Below are 18371 nucleotides of genomic sequence, written 5' to 3' on the forward strand. Positions count from 1 at the left end.
AGTGTCAATATCTGAGGCAGAATCTTCTGAACCAGATAGATCCTCATCAGAGATAAATCAGAATGTTGTTGGTCATTTAAAAATTTATCAATTGTATGAGAAGTTTTAAAAGACCTTTTACCTTTATTAGAAGGTGGTATGACAGACAAAGCCTTCTGAATAGAATTAGAAACAAATTCTCTCACATTAACAGGAATATCCTGAGCATTAGATGTTGAAGGAATAACAACAGGTAATGGATTACTACTAACGGAAATATTTTCTGCATGTAAAAGTTTGTCATGACAACTATCACAAACTACAGCCGGATGAACAGTTAACACAAGTTTACAACAAATGCACTTAGCTTTGGTAGAACCGACATCAGGCAGCAGGATTCCAATAGTGGATTCTGAAACAGGATCAGATTAAGACATCTTGCAATATATATGTAAGAGAAAAAATAACATATAAAGCAAAAATATCAATTTCCTTATATGACAGTTTCAGGAATGGGAAAAAATGCAAACAGAATAAGCCTCTGGAAACCAGAAGCAAAAATACATGAAGACTTAAATACTGTCAAAAGTCTGGCGCCAAGTATGACGCCCACAACTGACAAAATATTTTTGGCGCCAAAAACGTCTGCAACAAACACGAGCGTCAAAGATGACGGAACTACGTGAAAATTCTCGGCGCCAACTAAGACGCCGGAAATGACGAAAATACGTCAGCAAACGTAATTCTCGCGCAGAGAATGACGCAATAAATTATAGCATTTTGCGCACCCATTAACGAGGCTAACAGCCCGCAATTTAGAAAAAAGTAAATTTGAAAAAATTCAGGTAAGAAACATTTTTTTTTATATGTGCATTTCCCAAAATGAAACTGACAGTCTGCAAAAAGGAAATATACTGATAAACCTGAATCATGGCCAATATAAGAACAAACATATTTAGAACTTTACATTTAAAGTGCCAAACCATAGCTGAGTGTGTCTTAATAAAGGAAAACATACTTGCCAAAAGACACTCATCTACATAAAGTAGATAGCCAAACCAGTACTGAAACGAGAATCAGCAAAGGTAATGGTATATAAGAGTATATCGTCGATCTGAAAAGGGAGGTAGGAGATGAATCTCTACGACCGATAACAGAGAACCTATGAAATAGATCCCCGTTAGGATGACCATTGCATTCAATAGGTAATACTCCCTTCACATCCTTCTGTTATTCACTGCACTCTGAGAGGAACCGGGCTTCAGCATGCTGAGAAGCGCATATCAACGTAGAAATCTAGCACAAACTTACTTCACCACCTCCATAGGAGGCAAAGTTTGTAAAACTGAATTGTGGGTGTGGTGGGGGTGTATTTATAGGCATTTTGAGGTTTGGGAAACTTTGCCCCTCCTGGTAGGAATGTATATCCCATACGTCACTAGCTCATGGACTAATGGATTAATATAACTGTGTTGGTTATGCAAAACTGGAGAATGGGTAATAAAGGGATTATCTTTTAAAACAATAACAATTCTATGGTAGACTGACCCTTTAATACAATTTTTATTTTCAATTGCTATTTCAGAAAGAGATAAGGAGGCTTACAGGCCCACTTATCAAGCTCCGTATGGAGCTTGAAGGGCCGTGTTTCTGGCGAGTCTTCAAACTCGCCAGAAACACAACTTATGAAGCAGCGGTCTAACGACCGCTGCTCCATAACCCTGTCCGCCTGCTCTGAACAGGCGGACAGGAATCGCCAGACATCAACCCGATCGAATACGTTCGGGTTGATTGACAGCTCCCTGCTGGCGGCCGATTGGCCGCGAGTCAGCAGGGGGCGGCGTTGCACCAGCAGCTCTTGTGAGCTGCTGGTGCAATGTTAAATGCGGAGAGCGTATTGCTCTCCGCATTTAGCGAGGTCTTGCGGACCTGATCCGCAGTGTCGGATCAGGTCCGCAAGCCCTTTGATAAATGGGCCTGTTAGAGTTTATATAGAGTGATACGATTATGCACTATGTTCCCTCTGCAAGCTCAACCTATTTTAATGGTTTGTGGCTTTAAAGTGCAAAAACAAATTTCAAAAAACATAATTTATGTAAGAACTTACCTGATAAATTCATTTCTTTCATATTAGCAAGAGTCCATGAGCTAGTGACGTATGGGATATACATTCCTACCAGGAGGGGCAAAGTTTCCCAAACCTTAAAATGCCTATAAATACACCCCTCACCACACCCACAATTCAGTTTAACGAATAGCCAAGAAGTGGGGTGATAAGAAAAAAGTGCGAAAGCATATAAAATAAGGAATTGGAATAATTGTGCTTTATACAAAAAAATCATAACCACCACAAAAAAGGGCGGGCCTCATGGACTCTTGCTAATATGAAAGAAATGAATTTATCAGGTAAGTTCTTACATAAATTATGTTTTCTTTCATGTAATTAGCAAGAGTCCATGAGCTAGTGACGTATGGGATAATGACTACCCAAGATGTGGATCTTTCCACACAAGAGTCACTAGAGAGGGAGGGATAAAAACAGAATTTATGTTTACCTGATAAATTACTTTCTCCAACGGTGTGTCCGGTCCACGGCGTCATCCTTACTTGTGGGATATTCTCCTCCCCAACAGGAAATGGCAAAGAGCCCAGCAAAGCTGGTCACATGATCCCTCCTAGGCTCCGCCTACCCCAGTCATTCGACCGACGTTAAGGAGGAATATTTGCATAGGAGAAACCATATGATACCGTGGTGACTGTAGTTAAAGAAAATAAATTATCAGACCTGATTAAAAAAAAACCAGGGCGGGCCGTGGACCGGACACACCGTTGGAGAAAGTAATTTATCAGGTAAACATAAATTCTGTTTTCTCCAACATAGGTGTGTCCGGTCCACGGCGTCATCCTTACTTGTGGGAACCAATACCAAAGCTTTAGGACACGGATGAAGGGAGGGAGCAAATCAGGTCACCGAAATGGAAGGCACCACGGCTTGCAAAACCTTTCTCCCAAAAATAGCCTCAGAAGAAGCAAAAGTATCAAACTTGTAAAATTTGGTAAAAGTGTGCAGTGAAGACCAAGTCGCTGCCCTACATATCTGATCAACAGAAGCCTCGTTCTTGAAGGCCCATGTGGAAGCCACAGCCCTAGTGGAATGAGCTGTGATACTTTCGGGAGGCTGCCGTCCGGCAGTCTCGTAAGCCAATCTGATGATGCTTTTAATCCAAAAAGAGAGAGAGGTAGAAGTTGCTTTTTGACCTCTCCTTTTACCAGAATAAACAACAAACAAGGAAGATGTTTGTCTAAAATCCTTTGTAGCATCTAAATAGAATTTTAGAGCGCGAACATCCAAATTGTGCAACAAACGTTCCTTCTTTGAAACTGGTTTCGGACACAGAGAAGGTACGATAATCTCCTGGTTAATGTTTTTGTTAGAAACAACTTTTGGAAGAAAACCAGGTTTAGTACGTAAAACCACCTTATCTGCATGGAACACCAGATAAGGAGGAGAACACTGCAGAGCAGATAATTCTGAAACTCTTCTAGCAGAAGAGATTGCAACTAAAAACAAAACTTTCCAAGATAATAACTTAATATCAACGGAATGTAAGGGTTCAAACGGAACCCCCTGAAGAACTGAAAGAACTAAATTGAGACTCCAAGGAGGAGTCAAAGGTTTGTAAACAGGCTTAATTCTAACCAGAGCCTGAACAAAGGCTTGAACATCTGGCACAGCTGCCAGCTTTTTGTGAAGTAACACAGACAAGGCAGAAATCTGTCCCTTCAGGGAACTTGCAGATAATCCTTTTTCCAATCCTTCTTGAAGGAAGGATAGAATCTTAGGAATCTTAACCTTGTCCCAAGGGAATCCTTTAGATTCACACCAACAGATATATTTTTTCCAAATTTTGTGGTAAATTTTTCTAGTTACAGGCTTTCTGGCCTGAACAAGAGTATCGATAACAGAATCTGAGAACCCTCGCTTCGATAAGATCAAGCGTTCAATCTCCAAGCAGTCAGCTGGAGTGAAACCAGGTTCGGATGTTCGAACGGACCCTGAACAAGAAGGTCTCGTCTCAAAGGTAGCTTCCAAGGTGGAGCCGATGACATATTCACCAGATCTGCATACCAAGTCCTGCGTGGCCACGCAGGAGCTATCAAGATCACCGACGCCCTCTCCTGATTGATCCTGGCTACCAGCCTGGGGATGAGAGGAAACGGCGGGAACACATAAGCTAGTTTGAAGGTCCAAGGTGCTACTAGTGCATCCACTAGAGCCGCCTTGGGATCCCTGGATCTGGACCCGTAGCAAGGAACTTTGAAGTTCTGACGAGAGGCCATCAGATCCATGTCTGGAATGCCCCACAGCTGAGTGACTTGGGCAAAGATTTCCGGATGGAGTTCCCACTCCCCCGGATGCAATGTCTGACGACTCAGAAAATCCGCTTCCCAATTTTCCTGTGAACTTGGCCCTCGCTAGCTGAGGCCAAGCCTTGAGAGTATTGAATATCGCTCTCAGTTCCAGAATATTTATCGGTAGAAGAGATTCTTCCCGAGACCAAAGACCCTGAGCTTTCAGGGCTCCCCAGACCGCGCCCCAGCCCATCAGACTGGCGTCGGTCGTGACAATGACCCACTCTGGTCTGCGGAATGTCATCCCTTGTGACAGGTTGTCCAGGGACAGCCACCAACGGAGTGAGTCTCTGGTCCTCTGATTTACTTGTATCTTCGGAGACAAGTCTGTATAATCCCCATTCCACTGACTGAGCATGCACAGTTGTAATGGTCTTAGATGAATGCGCGCAAAAGGAACTATGTCCATTGCCGCTACCATCAACCCGATCACTTCCATGCACTGAGCTATGGAAGGAAGAGGAACGGAATGAAGTATCCGACAAGAGTCTAGAAGCTTTGTTTTTCTGGACTCTGTCAGAAATATCCTCATTTCTAAGGAGTCTATTATTGTTCCCAAGAAGGGAACCCTTGTTGACGGAGATAGAGAACTCTTTTCCACGTTCACTTTCCATCCGTGAGATCTGAGAAAGGCCAGGACGATGTCCGTGTGAGCCTTTGCTTGAGGAAGGGACGACGCTTGAATCAGAATGTCGTCCAAGTAAGGTACTACAGCAATGCCCCTTGGTCTTAACACAGCTAGAAGGGACCCTAGTACCTTTGTGAAAATCCTTGGAGCAGTGGCTAATCCGAAAGGAAGCGCCACGAACTGGTAATGCTTGTCCAGGAATGCGAACCTTAGGAACCGATGATGTTCCTTGTGGATAGGAATATGTAGATACGCATCCTTTAAATCCACCGTGGTCATGAATTGACCTTCCTGGATGGAAGGAAGAATAGTTCGAATGGTTTCCATCTTGAACGATGGAACCTTGAGAAACTTGTTTAAGATCTTGAGATCTAAGATTGGTCTGAACGTTCCCTCTTTTTTGGGAACTATGAACAGATTGGAGTAGAACCCCATCCCTTGTTCTCTTAATGGAAACCTAAAGTAACACTTTCACATACATTTTTATATTATGCAGCTGGTTATAACAAGCTTTTTGGAAACAAATTAAGCAGAAACCAATTTTATATTATTGTGCCACTTTCAGTGGAAGCTTTGTTAAGTCATTTTATATAAACCACTGAAGAATTTACAAGAACTCTAAGCAGGAAACAAAGACAGTCTACTTCCACAATCCATACTTTAGTAGTAAGGTACTGTAATAACAGTCTGACTTACTGCATATGTTTCATCAAGGAGTTGTCTGAATTGCTCACGCTTCTTTTTAGTAAGGGCATCAATATGTTCATTGAACAGTTTTTCCTTCTCCTCCCTTTCTAGTACTGAGCCAGACTCCCAACGATGGTCTTTTCGCAATGTCCTCCTCGTATCAGACCATGAAACATCTGAGGATCGTACCTACAAATGTATAAAAAAAAAAAAGAAAATTTGCAAAAATTTAGCCATCTTAGATAATCAGTATTATAACCTTTAGCATTACATGAAAAGGTGCAGAGAAATTTGTGCTCCTTAGATAACTTGCACGATATTTGTTTGATCATATCACTGCAAATCAGACAAATGCAGGTTGCATCCGACAACCGTTCTTCCACAATTCATATTACATTGCTGTACTAGAAAAATACATTTCATCTCAAAATAGATTTATTCACACACACACACCACAAAATACGTATATAAAAATTACCATATCAGAAAGAAGAGCTTTGAAATTCTGGATAGCTTCCTCTCGTTTGTGTTGCTCTCTCTCTCTGTCAATTTCCTTGGTTTGCTCAGAGCGTGCTTTCTGTACCTCCCGCTCTCTTTCACGTAAACTTGCCTCAATGCGTGCTTGTCTTTCAAGTTCTTTCTCTTTTTCAGTATCTAAATTCTAGGATAAGAAATATTTTAAAGGGACACTCAGGTTAAATTACATTTTCGTGATTCAGATACAGCATGTAATTTTAAACAACTTTCCAATTTACTTCCATTAAAAAAAATGTGCACAGTCTTTTATATTTACAATTTTTGAGTCACCAGATCCTACTGAGCATGTGCAAGAATTAACTGACTATACGTATATGCATTTGTGATTGGCTGATTGCTATCACATGGTACAAGGGGAGTGGAAATATACATAACTTTGAAATTTGTTATAAAAAAATCTACTACTCATTTGAAGTTCAGACTAAGTGCTATTGCATTGTCTTGTTATCTTGCATTTGTTGATTATGCAAATCTAATGTGTTGACTGGTCCTTTAACATGCAACACTGTTGCCAAATGTGAAGGACCAGGAATTTGACATTGAACATATTCAGAAATATTAATTTGAATTAAGCTGCTGCAAAACGTTCCGGTCTAAGAAGTTCATCTAGAGATTTAATCAGGGCTATATTTTTAAAAAACTTTTTTTTTTGTTGCTTAAAAATACGAAAAGGGATAGTAAACGCAGAAAAATTTATGTAAGAACTTGCCTGATAAATTCATTTTTCATGGTGGCGAGAGTCCACATGCTAGTTACTGAAGGGATATACATTCCTACCAGGAGGGGGCAAAGTTTCCCAAACCTCAAATGCCTATAAATACACCTCCCACCACACTCATACCTCAGTTTAACATATAGCCAAGTTAGTGAGGTGTAGGAGTAAAAGCATAAAAAGAGGAAAAGGATAATTTGCTTTATAAAAAAAATAAATTATAAACCTGAAAAAAATGGGTTGACTCTCACCGCCATGAAAAATTAATTTATCAGCTAAGTTCTTACATAAATTATGTTTCCTTTCATATAGGTGGCGAGAGTCCATGAGCTAGTTACTTTTGGGATACAATACCCAATATGTGGAAGTCCACGAGTAACTATAGGAGGGATAAAATAAAAACAGCTACTTCCGCTGAGAAATTAAATCCCCCAAAAATTTTTGTTTTCTTAAAAATTCAAAAAACTTAAATCATAGGCACTAGAATTAAACAGACAGCTGCCTGAAGAACCTGTCTACCAAAACCTGCTTCCGAAGAAGCAAAAACATGAAAATGGTAAAATTTAGTAAATGTATGCAAAGAAGACCAAGTGGCTGCTTTGCAGATTTGATCAACTAAATCTTCATTCTTGAAAGCCCATGATGTGGCAACTGATCTTGTAGAATGAGCCGTTATTCTCAGAGGTGGAGACTGCCCACTTCCAAACAAGCTTTGTGAATGAGAAGTTTCAACCAAGATGCCAAAGAAATGGCAGAGGCTTTCTGACCTTTTCTGGGATCAGAAAAAATACACTAGAAGTCTTTCTGAAATCTTTAGTAGCCTCATAATAATATTTCAAAGCTCTTACCACATCCAAAGAATGCAAAGACCTTTCAAGAGTATTAGGATTAGGACACAAGAAGGGAATCATTTTCATATTAAATGTTGGAATTCACAACTTTAGGCAAAAATGTAAGCGAAGTCCGCAAAACAGCTTAATCTTGATGGAAAATCAGATTTTGCAAGAGACTTGCAAGAGAGCAGACAACTCAGAAACTCTTTTAGCAGACGAGATAGCCAAGAGAAATAACATTTTCCAAGAAAGTAGTTTAATGCCCAAAGAATGCACAGGCTCATAAGGAGGAGCCTGCAAAGTCTTTAATACCAAATTTAGACTCCAAGGAGGAGAGATGGATTTAATAACAGGTTTTATATGAGTCAAAGTCTGTACAAAACAGTGAACATCAGGAAGATTAGCAATCTTTCTGTGAAATAAAACAGAAAGGGCAGCATTGGCAGACAAACCTTTATCCAAACCATCCTGAAGAAATGGCAGAATCGTAGGAATTCTAAAAGAATGACAAGAATAATCATGAGAGGAACACCATGAAAACATAATTTATGCTTACCTGATAAATTTATTTCTCTTGTAGTGTATCCAGTCCACGGATCATCCATTACTTGTGGGATATTCTCCTTCCCAACAGGAAGTTGCAAGAGAATCACCCACAGCAGAGCTGCTATATAGCTCCTCCCCTCACTGCCATATCCAGTCATTCGACCGAAACAAGACGAGAAAGGAGAAACCATAGGGTGCAGTGGAGACTGTAGTTTAATTAAAATTTAGACCTGCCTTAAAAGGACAGGGCGGGCCGTGGACTGGATACACTACAAGAGAAATACATTTATCAGGTAAGCATAAATTATGTTTTCTCTTGTTAAGTGTATCCAGTCCATGGATCATCCATTACTTGTGGGATACCAATACCAAAGCTAAAGTACACGGATGATGGGAGGGACAAGGCAGGAACTTAAACGGAAGAAACCACTGCCTGTAGAACCCATAAGGAGAATCACAATGTAAGGCCGATAACTCAGAGACTCTTCGAGCCGAGGAAATAGCCATCAAAAACAGAACTTTCCAAGATAAAAAGTTTAATATCAATGGAATGAAGGGGTTCAAACGGAACTCCCTGAAGAACTTTAAGAACCAAGTTTAAGCTCCACGGGGGAGCAACAGTTTTAAACACAGGCTTAATCCTAACCAAAGCCTGACAAAATGCCTGGACGTCTGGAACTTCTGCCAGACGCTTGTGCAAAAGAATAGACAGAGCAGAGATCTGTCCGTTTAAAGAACTAGCTGATAAGCCTTTGTCCAAACCCTCTTGGAGAAAGGACAATATCCTAGGAATCCTAACCTTACTCCATGAGTAACTCTTGGATTCACACCAATAAAGATATTTACGCCATATCTTATGGTAGATTTTCCCGGTGACAGGCTTCCGAGCCTGTATTAAGGCATCAATGACTGACTCGGAGAAGCCACGCCTTGATAGAATCAAGCGTTCAATCTCCATGCAGTCAGTCTCAGAGAAAGTAGATTTGGATGATTGAAAGGACCTTGTATTAGAAGGTTCTGCCTCAGAGGCAGAATGCATGGTGGAAGAGATGACATGTCCACTAGGTCTGCATACCAGGTCCTGCGTGGCCACGCAGGCGCTATCAGAATCACCGATGCTCTCTCCTGTTTGATTTTGGCAATCAGTCGAGGGAGCAGAGGAAACGGTGGAAACACATAGGCCAGGTTGAAGAACCAAGGAGCTGCTAGAGCATCTATCAGCGTTGCTCCCGGGTCCCTGGACCTGGATCCGTAACAAGGAAGCTTGGTGTTCTGGCGAGACGCCATGAGATCCAGTTCTGGTTTGCCCCAACGATGGACCAGTTGAGCAAACACCTCCGGATGGAGTTCCCACTCCCCGGATGAAAAGTCTGACGACTTAGAAAATCCGCCTCCCAGTTCTCTACGCCTGGGATGTGGATCGCTGACAGGTGGCAAGAGTGAGACTCTGCCCAGCGAATTATCTTTGAGACTTCTAACATCGCTAGGGAACTCCTGGTTCCCCCTTGATGGTTGATGTAAGCCACAGTCGTGATGTTGTCCGACTGAAATCTGATGAACCTCAGTGTTGCTAACTGAGGCCAAGCTAGAAGAGCATTGAATATTGCTCTTAACTCCAGAATATTTATTGGGAGGAGTTTCTCCTCCTGAGTCCACGATCCCTGAGCCTTCAGGGAGTTCCAGACTGCACCCCAACCTAGAAGGCTTGCATCTGTTGTTACAATCGTCCAATCTGGCCTGCGAAAGGTCATACCCTTGGACAGATGGACCCGAGAAAGCCACCAGAGAAGAGAATCTCTGGTCTCTTGATCCAGATTTAGTAGAGGGGACAAATCTGAGTAATCCATTCCACTGACTTAGCATGCATAATTGCAGGCGCGCAAATGGCACTATGTCCATTGCCGCTACCATTAAGCCGATTACTTCCATGCACTGAGCCACTGACGGGCGTGGAATGAAGGACACGGCAAGCATTTAGAAGTTTTGATAACCTGGACTCCGTCAGGTAAATTTTCATCTCTACAGAATCTATAAGAGTCCCTAGGAAGGAGACTCTTGTGAGTGGTGATAGAGAACTCTTTTCCACGTTCACTTTCCACCCATGCGACCTCAGAAATGCCAGAACTATCTCTGTATGAGACTTGGCAATTTGAAAGCTTGACGCCTGTATCAGGATGTCGTCTAGATACGGAGCCACCGCTATGCCTCGCGGTCTTAGAACCGCCAGAAGTGAGCCCAGAACCTTTGTAAAAATTCTCGGGGAAGGCCAACCCGAAGGGAAGAGCTACAAATTGGTAATGCCTGTCTAGAAAGGCAAACCTTAGGAACCGATGATGATCTTTGTGAATCGGTATGTGAAGGTAGGCATCCTTTAAGTCCACTGTGGTCATGTACTGACCCTCTTGGATCATGGGTAGGATGGTCCGAATAGTTTCCATTTTGAATGATGGAACTCTGAGGAATTTGTTTAAGATCTTTAGATCCAAGATTGGTCTGAAGGTTCCCTCTTTCTTGGGAACCACAAACAGATTTGAATAAAATCCCTGTCCTTGTTCCGTCCGCGGAACTGGATGGATCACTCCCATTACTAGGAGGTCTTGCACACAGCTTAGGAATGCCTCTTTCTTTATCTGGTTTGCTGATAACCTTGAAAGATGAAATCTCCCTTGTGGAGGAGAAGCTTTGAAGTCCAGAAGATATCCCTGAGATATGATCTCCAACGCCCAGGGATCCTGAACATCTCTTGCCCACGCCTGGGCGAAGAGAGAAAGTCTGCCCCCCACTAGATCCGTTTCCGGATAGGGGGCCATTCCTTCATGCTGTCTTGGGGGCAGCAGCAGGCTTCCTGGCCTGCTTGCCCTTGTTCCAGGACTGGTTAGGTTTCCAGGCCTGTCTGGAATGAGCAACAGTTCCCTCTTGTTTTGAAGCGGAGGAAGTTGATGCTGCTCCTGCCTTGAAATTTCGAAAGGCACGAAAATTAGACTGTTTGGCCTTTGATTTGGCCCTGTCCTGAGGAAGGGTATGACCCTTGCCTCCAGTAATGTCAGCAATAATTTCCTTCAAGCCAGGCCCGAATAAGGTCTGCCCCTTGAAAGGAATGTTGAGTAATTTAGACTTTGAAGTCACGTCAGCTGACCAGGATTTAAGCCATAGTGCCCTACGAGCCTGGATGGCGAATCCGGAATTCTTAGCCGTTAGTTTAGTCAAATGAACAATGGCATAAGAAACAAATGAGTTGGCTAGCTTAAGCGTTCTAAGCTTGTCAATAATTTCATTCAATGGAGCTGTCTGGATGGCCTCTTCCAGGGCCTCAAACCAGAATGCCGCCGCAGCAGTGACAGGCGCAATGCATGCAAGGGGCTGTAAAATAAAACCTTGTTGAATAAACATTTTCTTAAGGTAACCCTCCAATTTGTTATCCATTGGATCTGAAAAAGCACAACTGTCCTTAACCAGGATAGTGGTACGCTTTGCTAAAGTAGAAACTGCTCCCTCCACCTTAGGGACCGTCTGCCATAAGTCCCGTGTAGTGGCGTCTATTGGAAACATTTTTCTAAATATAGGAGGTGGGGAAAAGGGCACACCGGGTCTATCCCACTCCTTGCTAATAATTTCTGTAAGCCTTTTAGGTATAGGAAAAACGTCAGTACACACCGGCACCGCATAGTATCTATCCAGCCTACACAATTTCTCTGAAATTGCAACTGTGTTACAGTCATTCAGAGCAGCTAATACCTCCCCAAGCAATACACGGAGGTTCTCAAGCTTAAATTTAAAATTAGAAATCTCTGAATCAGGTTTCCCCGAGTCAGAGATGTCACCCACAGACTGAAGCTCTCCGTCCTCATGTTCTGTATACTGTGACGCAGTATCAGACATGGCTCTAACAGCATTTGCGCGCTCTGTATCTCTTCTAACCCCAGAGCTATCGCGCTTGCCTCTTAATTCAGGCAATCTAGTTAATACCTCTGACAGGGTATTATTCATGATTGCAGCCATGTCCTGCAAGGTAATCGCTATGGGCGTCCCTGATGTAATTGGCGCCATATTAGCGGGCGTCCCCTGAGCGGGAGGCGAAGGGTCTGACACGTGGGGAGAGTTAGTCGGCATAACTTCCCCCTCGACAGAACCCTCTGGTGATAATTCTTTTATAGATAAAGACTGATCTTTACTGTTTAAGGTGAAATCAATACATTTAGTACACATTCTCCTATGGGGCTCCACCATGGCTTTCAAACATAATGAACAAGTAGGTTCCTCTGTGTCAGACATGTTTAAACAGACTAGCAATGAGACTAGCAAGCTTGGAAAACACTTTAAAACAAGTTTACAAGCAATATAAAAAACGTTACTGCGCCTTTAAGAAACACAAATTTTCCCAAATTTTGAAATAACAGTGAAAAAATGCAGTTACACTAACGAAATTTTTACAGTGTATGTAATAAGTTAGCTGAGCATGGCACCCACTTGCAAATGGATGATTAACCCCTTAATACCAAAAACGGAATAACAAATGACAAAAACGTTTTTTAAACAGTCACAACAACTGCCACAGCTCTACTGTGGCTTTTTACCTCCCTCAATACGACTTTTGAAGCCTTTTGAGCCCTTCAGAGAAGTCCTGGATCATGCAGGAAGAAGCTGGATGTCTGTCTGTAATTTTTGCTGTGCAAAAAAACGCAAAAATAGGCCCTTCCCACTCATATTACAACAGTGGGAAGCCTCAGGGAACTGTTTCTAGGCAAAATTCAAGCCAGCCATGTGGAAAAAACTAGGCCCCAATAAGTTTTATCACCAAACATATGTAAAAAACGATTAAACATGCCAGCAAACATTTTAAAATACACTTTTATAAGAGTATGTATCTCTATTAATAAGCCTGATACCAGTCGCTATCACTGCATTTAAGGCTTTACTTACATTACTTCGGTATCAGCAGCATTTTCTAGCAAATTCCAGCCCTAGAAAAATATTTTAACTGCACATACCTTATTGCAGGAAAACCTGCACGCTATTCCCCCTCTGAAGTTACCTCACTCCTCAGAATATGTCAGAACAGCAAAGGATCTTAGTTACTTCTGCTAAGATCATAGAAAACGCAGGCAGATTCTTCTTCTAAATACTGCCTGAGATAAACAGTACACTCCGGTACCATTTAAAAATAACAAACTTTTGATTGAAGAAATAAACTAAGTATAAAACACCACAGTCCTCTTACGACCTCCATCTTAGTTGAGAGTTGCAAGAGAATGACTGGATATGGCAGTGAGGGGAGGAGCTATATAGCAGCTCTGCTGTGGGTGATCCTCTTGCAACTTCCTGTTGGGAAGGAGAATATCCCACAAGTAATGGATGATCTGTGGACTGGATACACTTAACAAGAGAAATATAGGTTTTCCAAACCTTATGATATATTTTCCTTGAAACAGAGTCAGAGAAACCTCTATAACCAAGGACTAAGCATTCAATCCCATGCCTTCAAATTTAGAGATTTGAGATCCGGATGGAAAAATAGGCCTTGAGACAGAAGGTCTTGTCTTAGAGGAAGTGACCAAGGTTGGCAACTGGACATTCTGACAAAGTCTGCATACCAGAACCTGTGAGGCCATGCTGGTGCTATCAAACACATACGATTGTTACATTATGATCTTTGAGATCACTCTTGGAAGAACCAGAGGTGGAAAAAAAGTAAGCAGGTTGGTAAAACCATGGAACTGCTAGAGCATCCATCAATTCAACATGAGAATCCCTGGACCTGGAGAGGTATCTGGGAAGTTTCTTGTTTAGACGAGAGGCCATCAGATCTAGGTGTGGAAGAGCCCACATCTGCACAATCTGATAGAACACATATGGATGGAGAGACCACTACCTCGGATGTAGAGTCTGACGGCTGAGATAACCCACTTCCCAATTGTCTACACCTGGTATATGAATTGCAGTGATTAGACAACAGTTGGATTCCGCCCAAGAAAGTATTTGAAATACTGCTTTCATTGTTAGGGGACTACGAGTCCCCCCTTGATGATTGACATATGCCACTGTTGTGACATTGTGTGTTTGAAACCAAATATACGATTCTATCTTAGAACTCTGTGCTATTTTCAGAACTCTTCTAGCTTGACCTCTAAGATATTGATTGGTAACCTCGCCTCTCAAGGATTCCAAACTCTTTGTGCTGTCAGAGACCCCCCCCCCCCCCAAACAGCTCCCCAACCTGTGAGACTTGCATCTGTTGTGATCACAGTCCAGGTAGGACGAACAAAAGGAGGCCCCTTGAACAATAAGGTGATGGTTTAACCAACAAGTCAGAGAGAGTTGAGTGTTGGGATTAAAGTATATCAGTTGTGATATCAGTATAATCTGTGCAACATGCGAAGCTGTAGAGGTCTCATGTGAAAACGAGCAAAAGTGTGCGCATCCAATGCAGCAATCATGAGAGCTAAAACTTCCATTCACATAGCCACTGAAGGGAATGATAGTGACTGAAGGTTTAGACAAGCTGAAACCAATCTCAAACGTCTCTTTTCTGTTAGATTCAGTGTCCATGACTCTATCCCTATCAGGAAACCTAAAAAGGTGACCTTTGTCTGAGGAATCAAGAAACTCTTTGGTAAATTGATCCTCCAACCATGTCTTTGAAGAAGCAGCAGAAGCTGTTTCATATGAGATTCTGCTAAATGAAAAGATTGAGCTAGTACCAAGATATGGTCCTAATAAGGAAACACAGCAATACCCTGCTCTCTGATTACAGATAGGGCAACTAGAACTTTTGAGAATATTCTTGGTGCTGTTGCAATGCCAAATGGAAGAGCGACAAATTGGTAATGCTTGTTTAGAAAAGAGAATCTCAGAAATAGTGATCTGGATGAATCAGTAAGTGAAGGTAAGTGTCCTGTAAGTCTATTGTGGACATGAAGTGACCTTGTTGAACAAAATGCAGAATAGTCCTTATAGTCACCATCTTGAAAGTTGGGACTCTTACAAAACGATTTAAATTTTTAGATCCAAAATTTGTCTGAAAGAATTTTCCATCTTTGGTACAATGAATAGATTTAAATAAAAACCCAATCCTTGTTCCTACTGTGGAACTGGGACAATTACCCCTTAAAGTTCTAGATCTGAGTTTACACTGGGTTTTTTGGTACATGGGTAAGAGAAAATTTTCCCATGGGAGGTCTTATTCTGAATCCTATTTGATACCCCTGAGAAATTATATTCTGAATCCACTGATTTTGGACAGAGTCTGTCCAAACTCTTTGAAATAGCTTTACTCTACCCCATACCAGAAGAACTGGTTTGAGGGCTGCACCTTCATGTAGGTTTAGGGGCGGGATTTAGTTTGTTATAAGGCTTGGATTTATTCCAAATCGGAGATGGTCTCCAATTAGAGCCAGAGGCCTTAGGGGAAGGAGTGGTTTTCGGTTCTCTATTCTGACGAAAAGAACAAAAACGATTAACGAGCTTTAAATTTACCCTTAGATTTCTTGTCTTGGGGCAGAAAAACTCCCTTACCCCCAACAGTGGAGATAATAGAATCCAATTGTGAACCAATAAGATTTTTTACCTTGAAAAGAGATAATCTAGTTTTAGACACCATGTCAGCATTCCAAGATTTAAGCCATAAAGCTTTTCTAGTTAGAATGGCTAAAGACATGGATTTGACATTGATCTTCATAGCATCAAATATAGCATCACAAATAAAATGATTTGCATGTTGAAGTAAAACAATAACGTTAGATAATTCAGAATTTGAAGACAACTGCTGTGCTAAACTGTTCAACCAAAAACTAAATTTATGCTTACCTGATAAATTTATTTCTTCTATGGTAAGACGAGTCCACAGATTCATCCTTTACTTGTGGGATATTATCCTTCCCTACAGGAAGTGGCAAAGAGCACCACAGCAGAGCTGTCTATATAGCTCCTCCCTTAGCTCCACCCCCCAGTCATTCGACCGAAGATACAGGAAGAAAAAGGAGAAACTACAAGGTGCAGAGGTGATCGAGTTTAAATAAAAAAATACAATCTGTCTTAAAATGACAGGGCGGGCCGTGTACTCGTCTTACCATTGAAGAAATCTATTTATCAGGTAAGCATAAATTTAGTTTTCTTCTATAAAGGTAAGACGAATCCATGGATTCATCCTTCACTTGTGGGATACAATACCAAAGCTACAGGACACGGATGAATGAAAGGGACAAGACAGATGGTTAAACAGAAGGCACCACTGCTTGAAGAACTTTTCTCCCAAAAATAGCCTCCGAAGAAGCAAAGGTATCAAAATTTTGAAAAGTTAAGAAGCGAAGACCAAGTTGCAGCCTTACAAATCTGTTCAACAGAAGCATAATTTTTAAAAGCCCATGTGGAAGCCATCGCTCTAGTAGAGTGAGCTGTAATTCTTTCAGGAGGCTGCTGTCCAGCAGTCTCGTATGCTAAACGGATGATGCTTTTCAGCCAAAAGGTAAGAGAGGTAGCCGTAGCTTTTTGACCTCTACGTTTACCAGAATAGACAACAAAGAAGATGTTTGACGGAAATCTTTGGTCGCTTGCAAGTAAAACTTTAAAGCATGAACCACGTCCAAGTTGTGCAACAAACGCTCCTTCTTAGAGGAAGGATTAGGACACAGAGAAGGAACAACAATTTCCTGATTAATACTCTTATTAGTAACAACCTTAGGAAGGAATCCGGGTTTGGTACGCAAAACCACCTTATCAGAATGGAAAACAAGATAAGGCGAGTCGCATTGCAATGCAGATAGTTCAGAAACTCTTCGAGCCGAAGAGATAGCAACTAAAAACAGAACTTTCCAAGATAGAAGCTTAATATCTATGGAATGCATAGGTTCAAACGGAACCCCTTGAAGAACCTTAAGAACTAAATTCAAACTCTATGGCGGAGCAACAGGTTTAAACACAGGCTTGATTCTAACTAAAGCCTGACAGAACGACTGAACGTCTGCCAGACATTTGTGCAGTAGAATTGATAAAGCAGATATCTGTCCCTTTAAGGAACAAGCTGATAACCCCTTCTCCAATCCTTCTTGGAGAAAGGACAAACTCCTAGGAATCCTGATCTTACTCCATGAGTAGCCTTTGGATTCGCACCAATAAAGATATTTACGCCATATCTTATGATAAATTTTCCTGGTGACAGGCTTTCGAGCCTGAATCAAGTTATCTATGACCGACTCAGAGAACCCCCACTAGGATAAGACCAAGCGTTCAATTTCCAAGCAGTCAGTCGCAGAGAAACAAGATTTGGATGCTGGAACGGACCTTGAATCAGAAGGTCCTGTCTCACTGGCAGAGTCCATGGTGGAAGAGATGACATGTCCACCAGGTCTGCATATCATGTCCTGCGTGGCCACGCAGGTGCTATCAAAATCACAGAAGCTCTCTCCTGTTTGATTCTGGCAATCAAACGAGGAAGGACAGGAAATGGTGGAAACACATAAGCCAGGTTGAACGACCAGGGTACTGCTAGAGCATCTATCAGTACTGCCTGAGGATCCCTTGACCTGGACCCGTATCGAGGAAGTTTGGCATTCTGACGAGACGCCATCAGATCCAATTCTGGTGTGCCCACTGCTGAATCAATTGTGCAAACACCTCTGGATGGAGTTCCCACTCCCCCAGATGAAAAGTCTGACGACTTAGAAAATCTGCTTCCCAGTTCTCCACTCCTGGGATATAGATTGCTGATTAATGGCAAGAGTGAGTCTCTGCCCATTGAATTATTTTGGTAACCTCTATCATCGCTAGAGAACTCTTTGTTCCCCCCTGATGATTGATATATGCTACAGTCGTGATATTGTCCGACTGGAATCTTATGAATCTGGCCGACGCCAGCTGAGGCCATGCCTGAAGCGCGTTGAATGTCACTCTCAGTTCTAGAATATTTATCGGGAGGAGAGCCTCCTCCTGAGTCCACAATCCCTGTGCTTTCAGGGAATTCCAGACTGCACCCCAGCCCAATAGGCCGGCGTCCGTTGTCACTATGACCCACGCTGGCCTGCGGAAACACATTCCCTTGGAC

General features: G+C 42.0%; 1 protein-coding gene across 3 annotated transcripts in view; it reads right to left on the reverse strand.

The window, feature by feature from the left end:
• The window catches only part of TCERG1 (transcription elongation regulator 1), a 178723-nt gene that overhangs the window by 9910 nt on the left and 150442 nt on the right, over positions 1 to 18371 (reverse strand). For all 3 annotated transcript variants that reach the window (XM_053717150.1, XM_053717151.1, XM_053717149.1), the window contains 2 exons: positions 6186 to 6368; positions 5717 to 5896 (listed from right to left, as the gene is read on the reverse strand). In XM_053717150.1, coding sequence (XP_053573125.1) covers positions 5717 to 5896; positions 6186 to 6368 — 363 coding nt within the window. The remainder of the gene's footprint in view (positions 1 to 5716; positions 5897 to 6185; positions 6369 to 18371) is intronic.

Source organism: Bombina bombina, chromosome 6 (genome assembly GCF_027579735.1).
Source record: "Bombina bombina isolate aBomBom1 chromosome 6, aBomBom1.pri, whole genome shotgun sequence".
Lineage (NCBI taxonomy): Eukaryota > Metazoa > Chordata > Amphibia > Anura > Bombinatoridae > Bombina > Bombina bombina.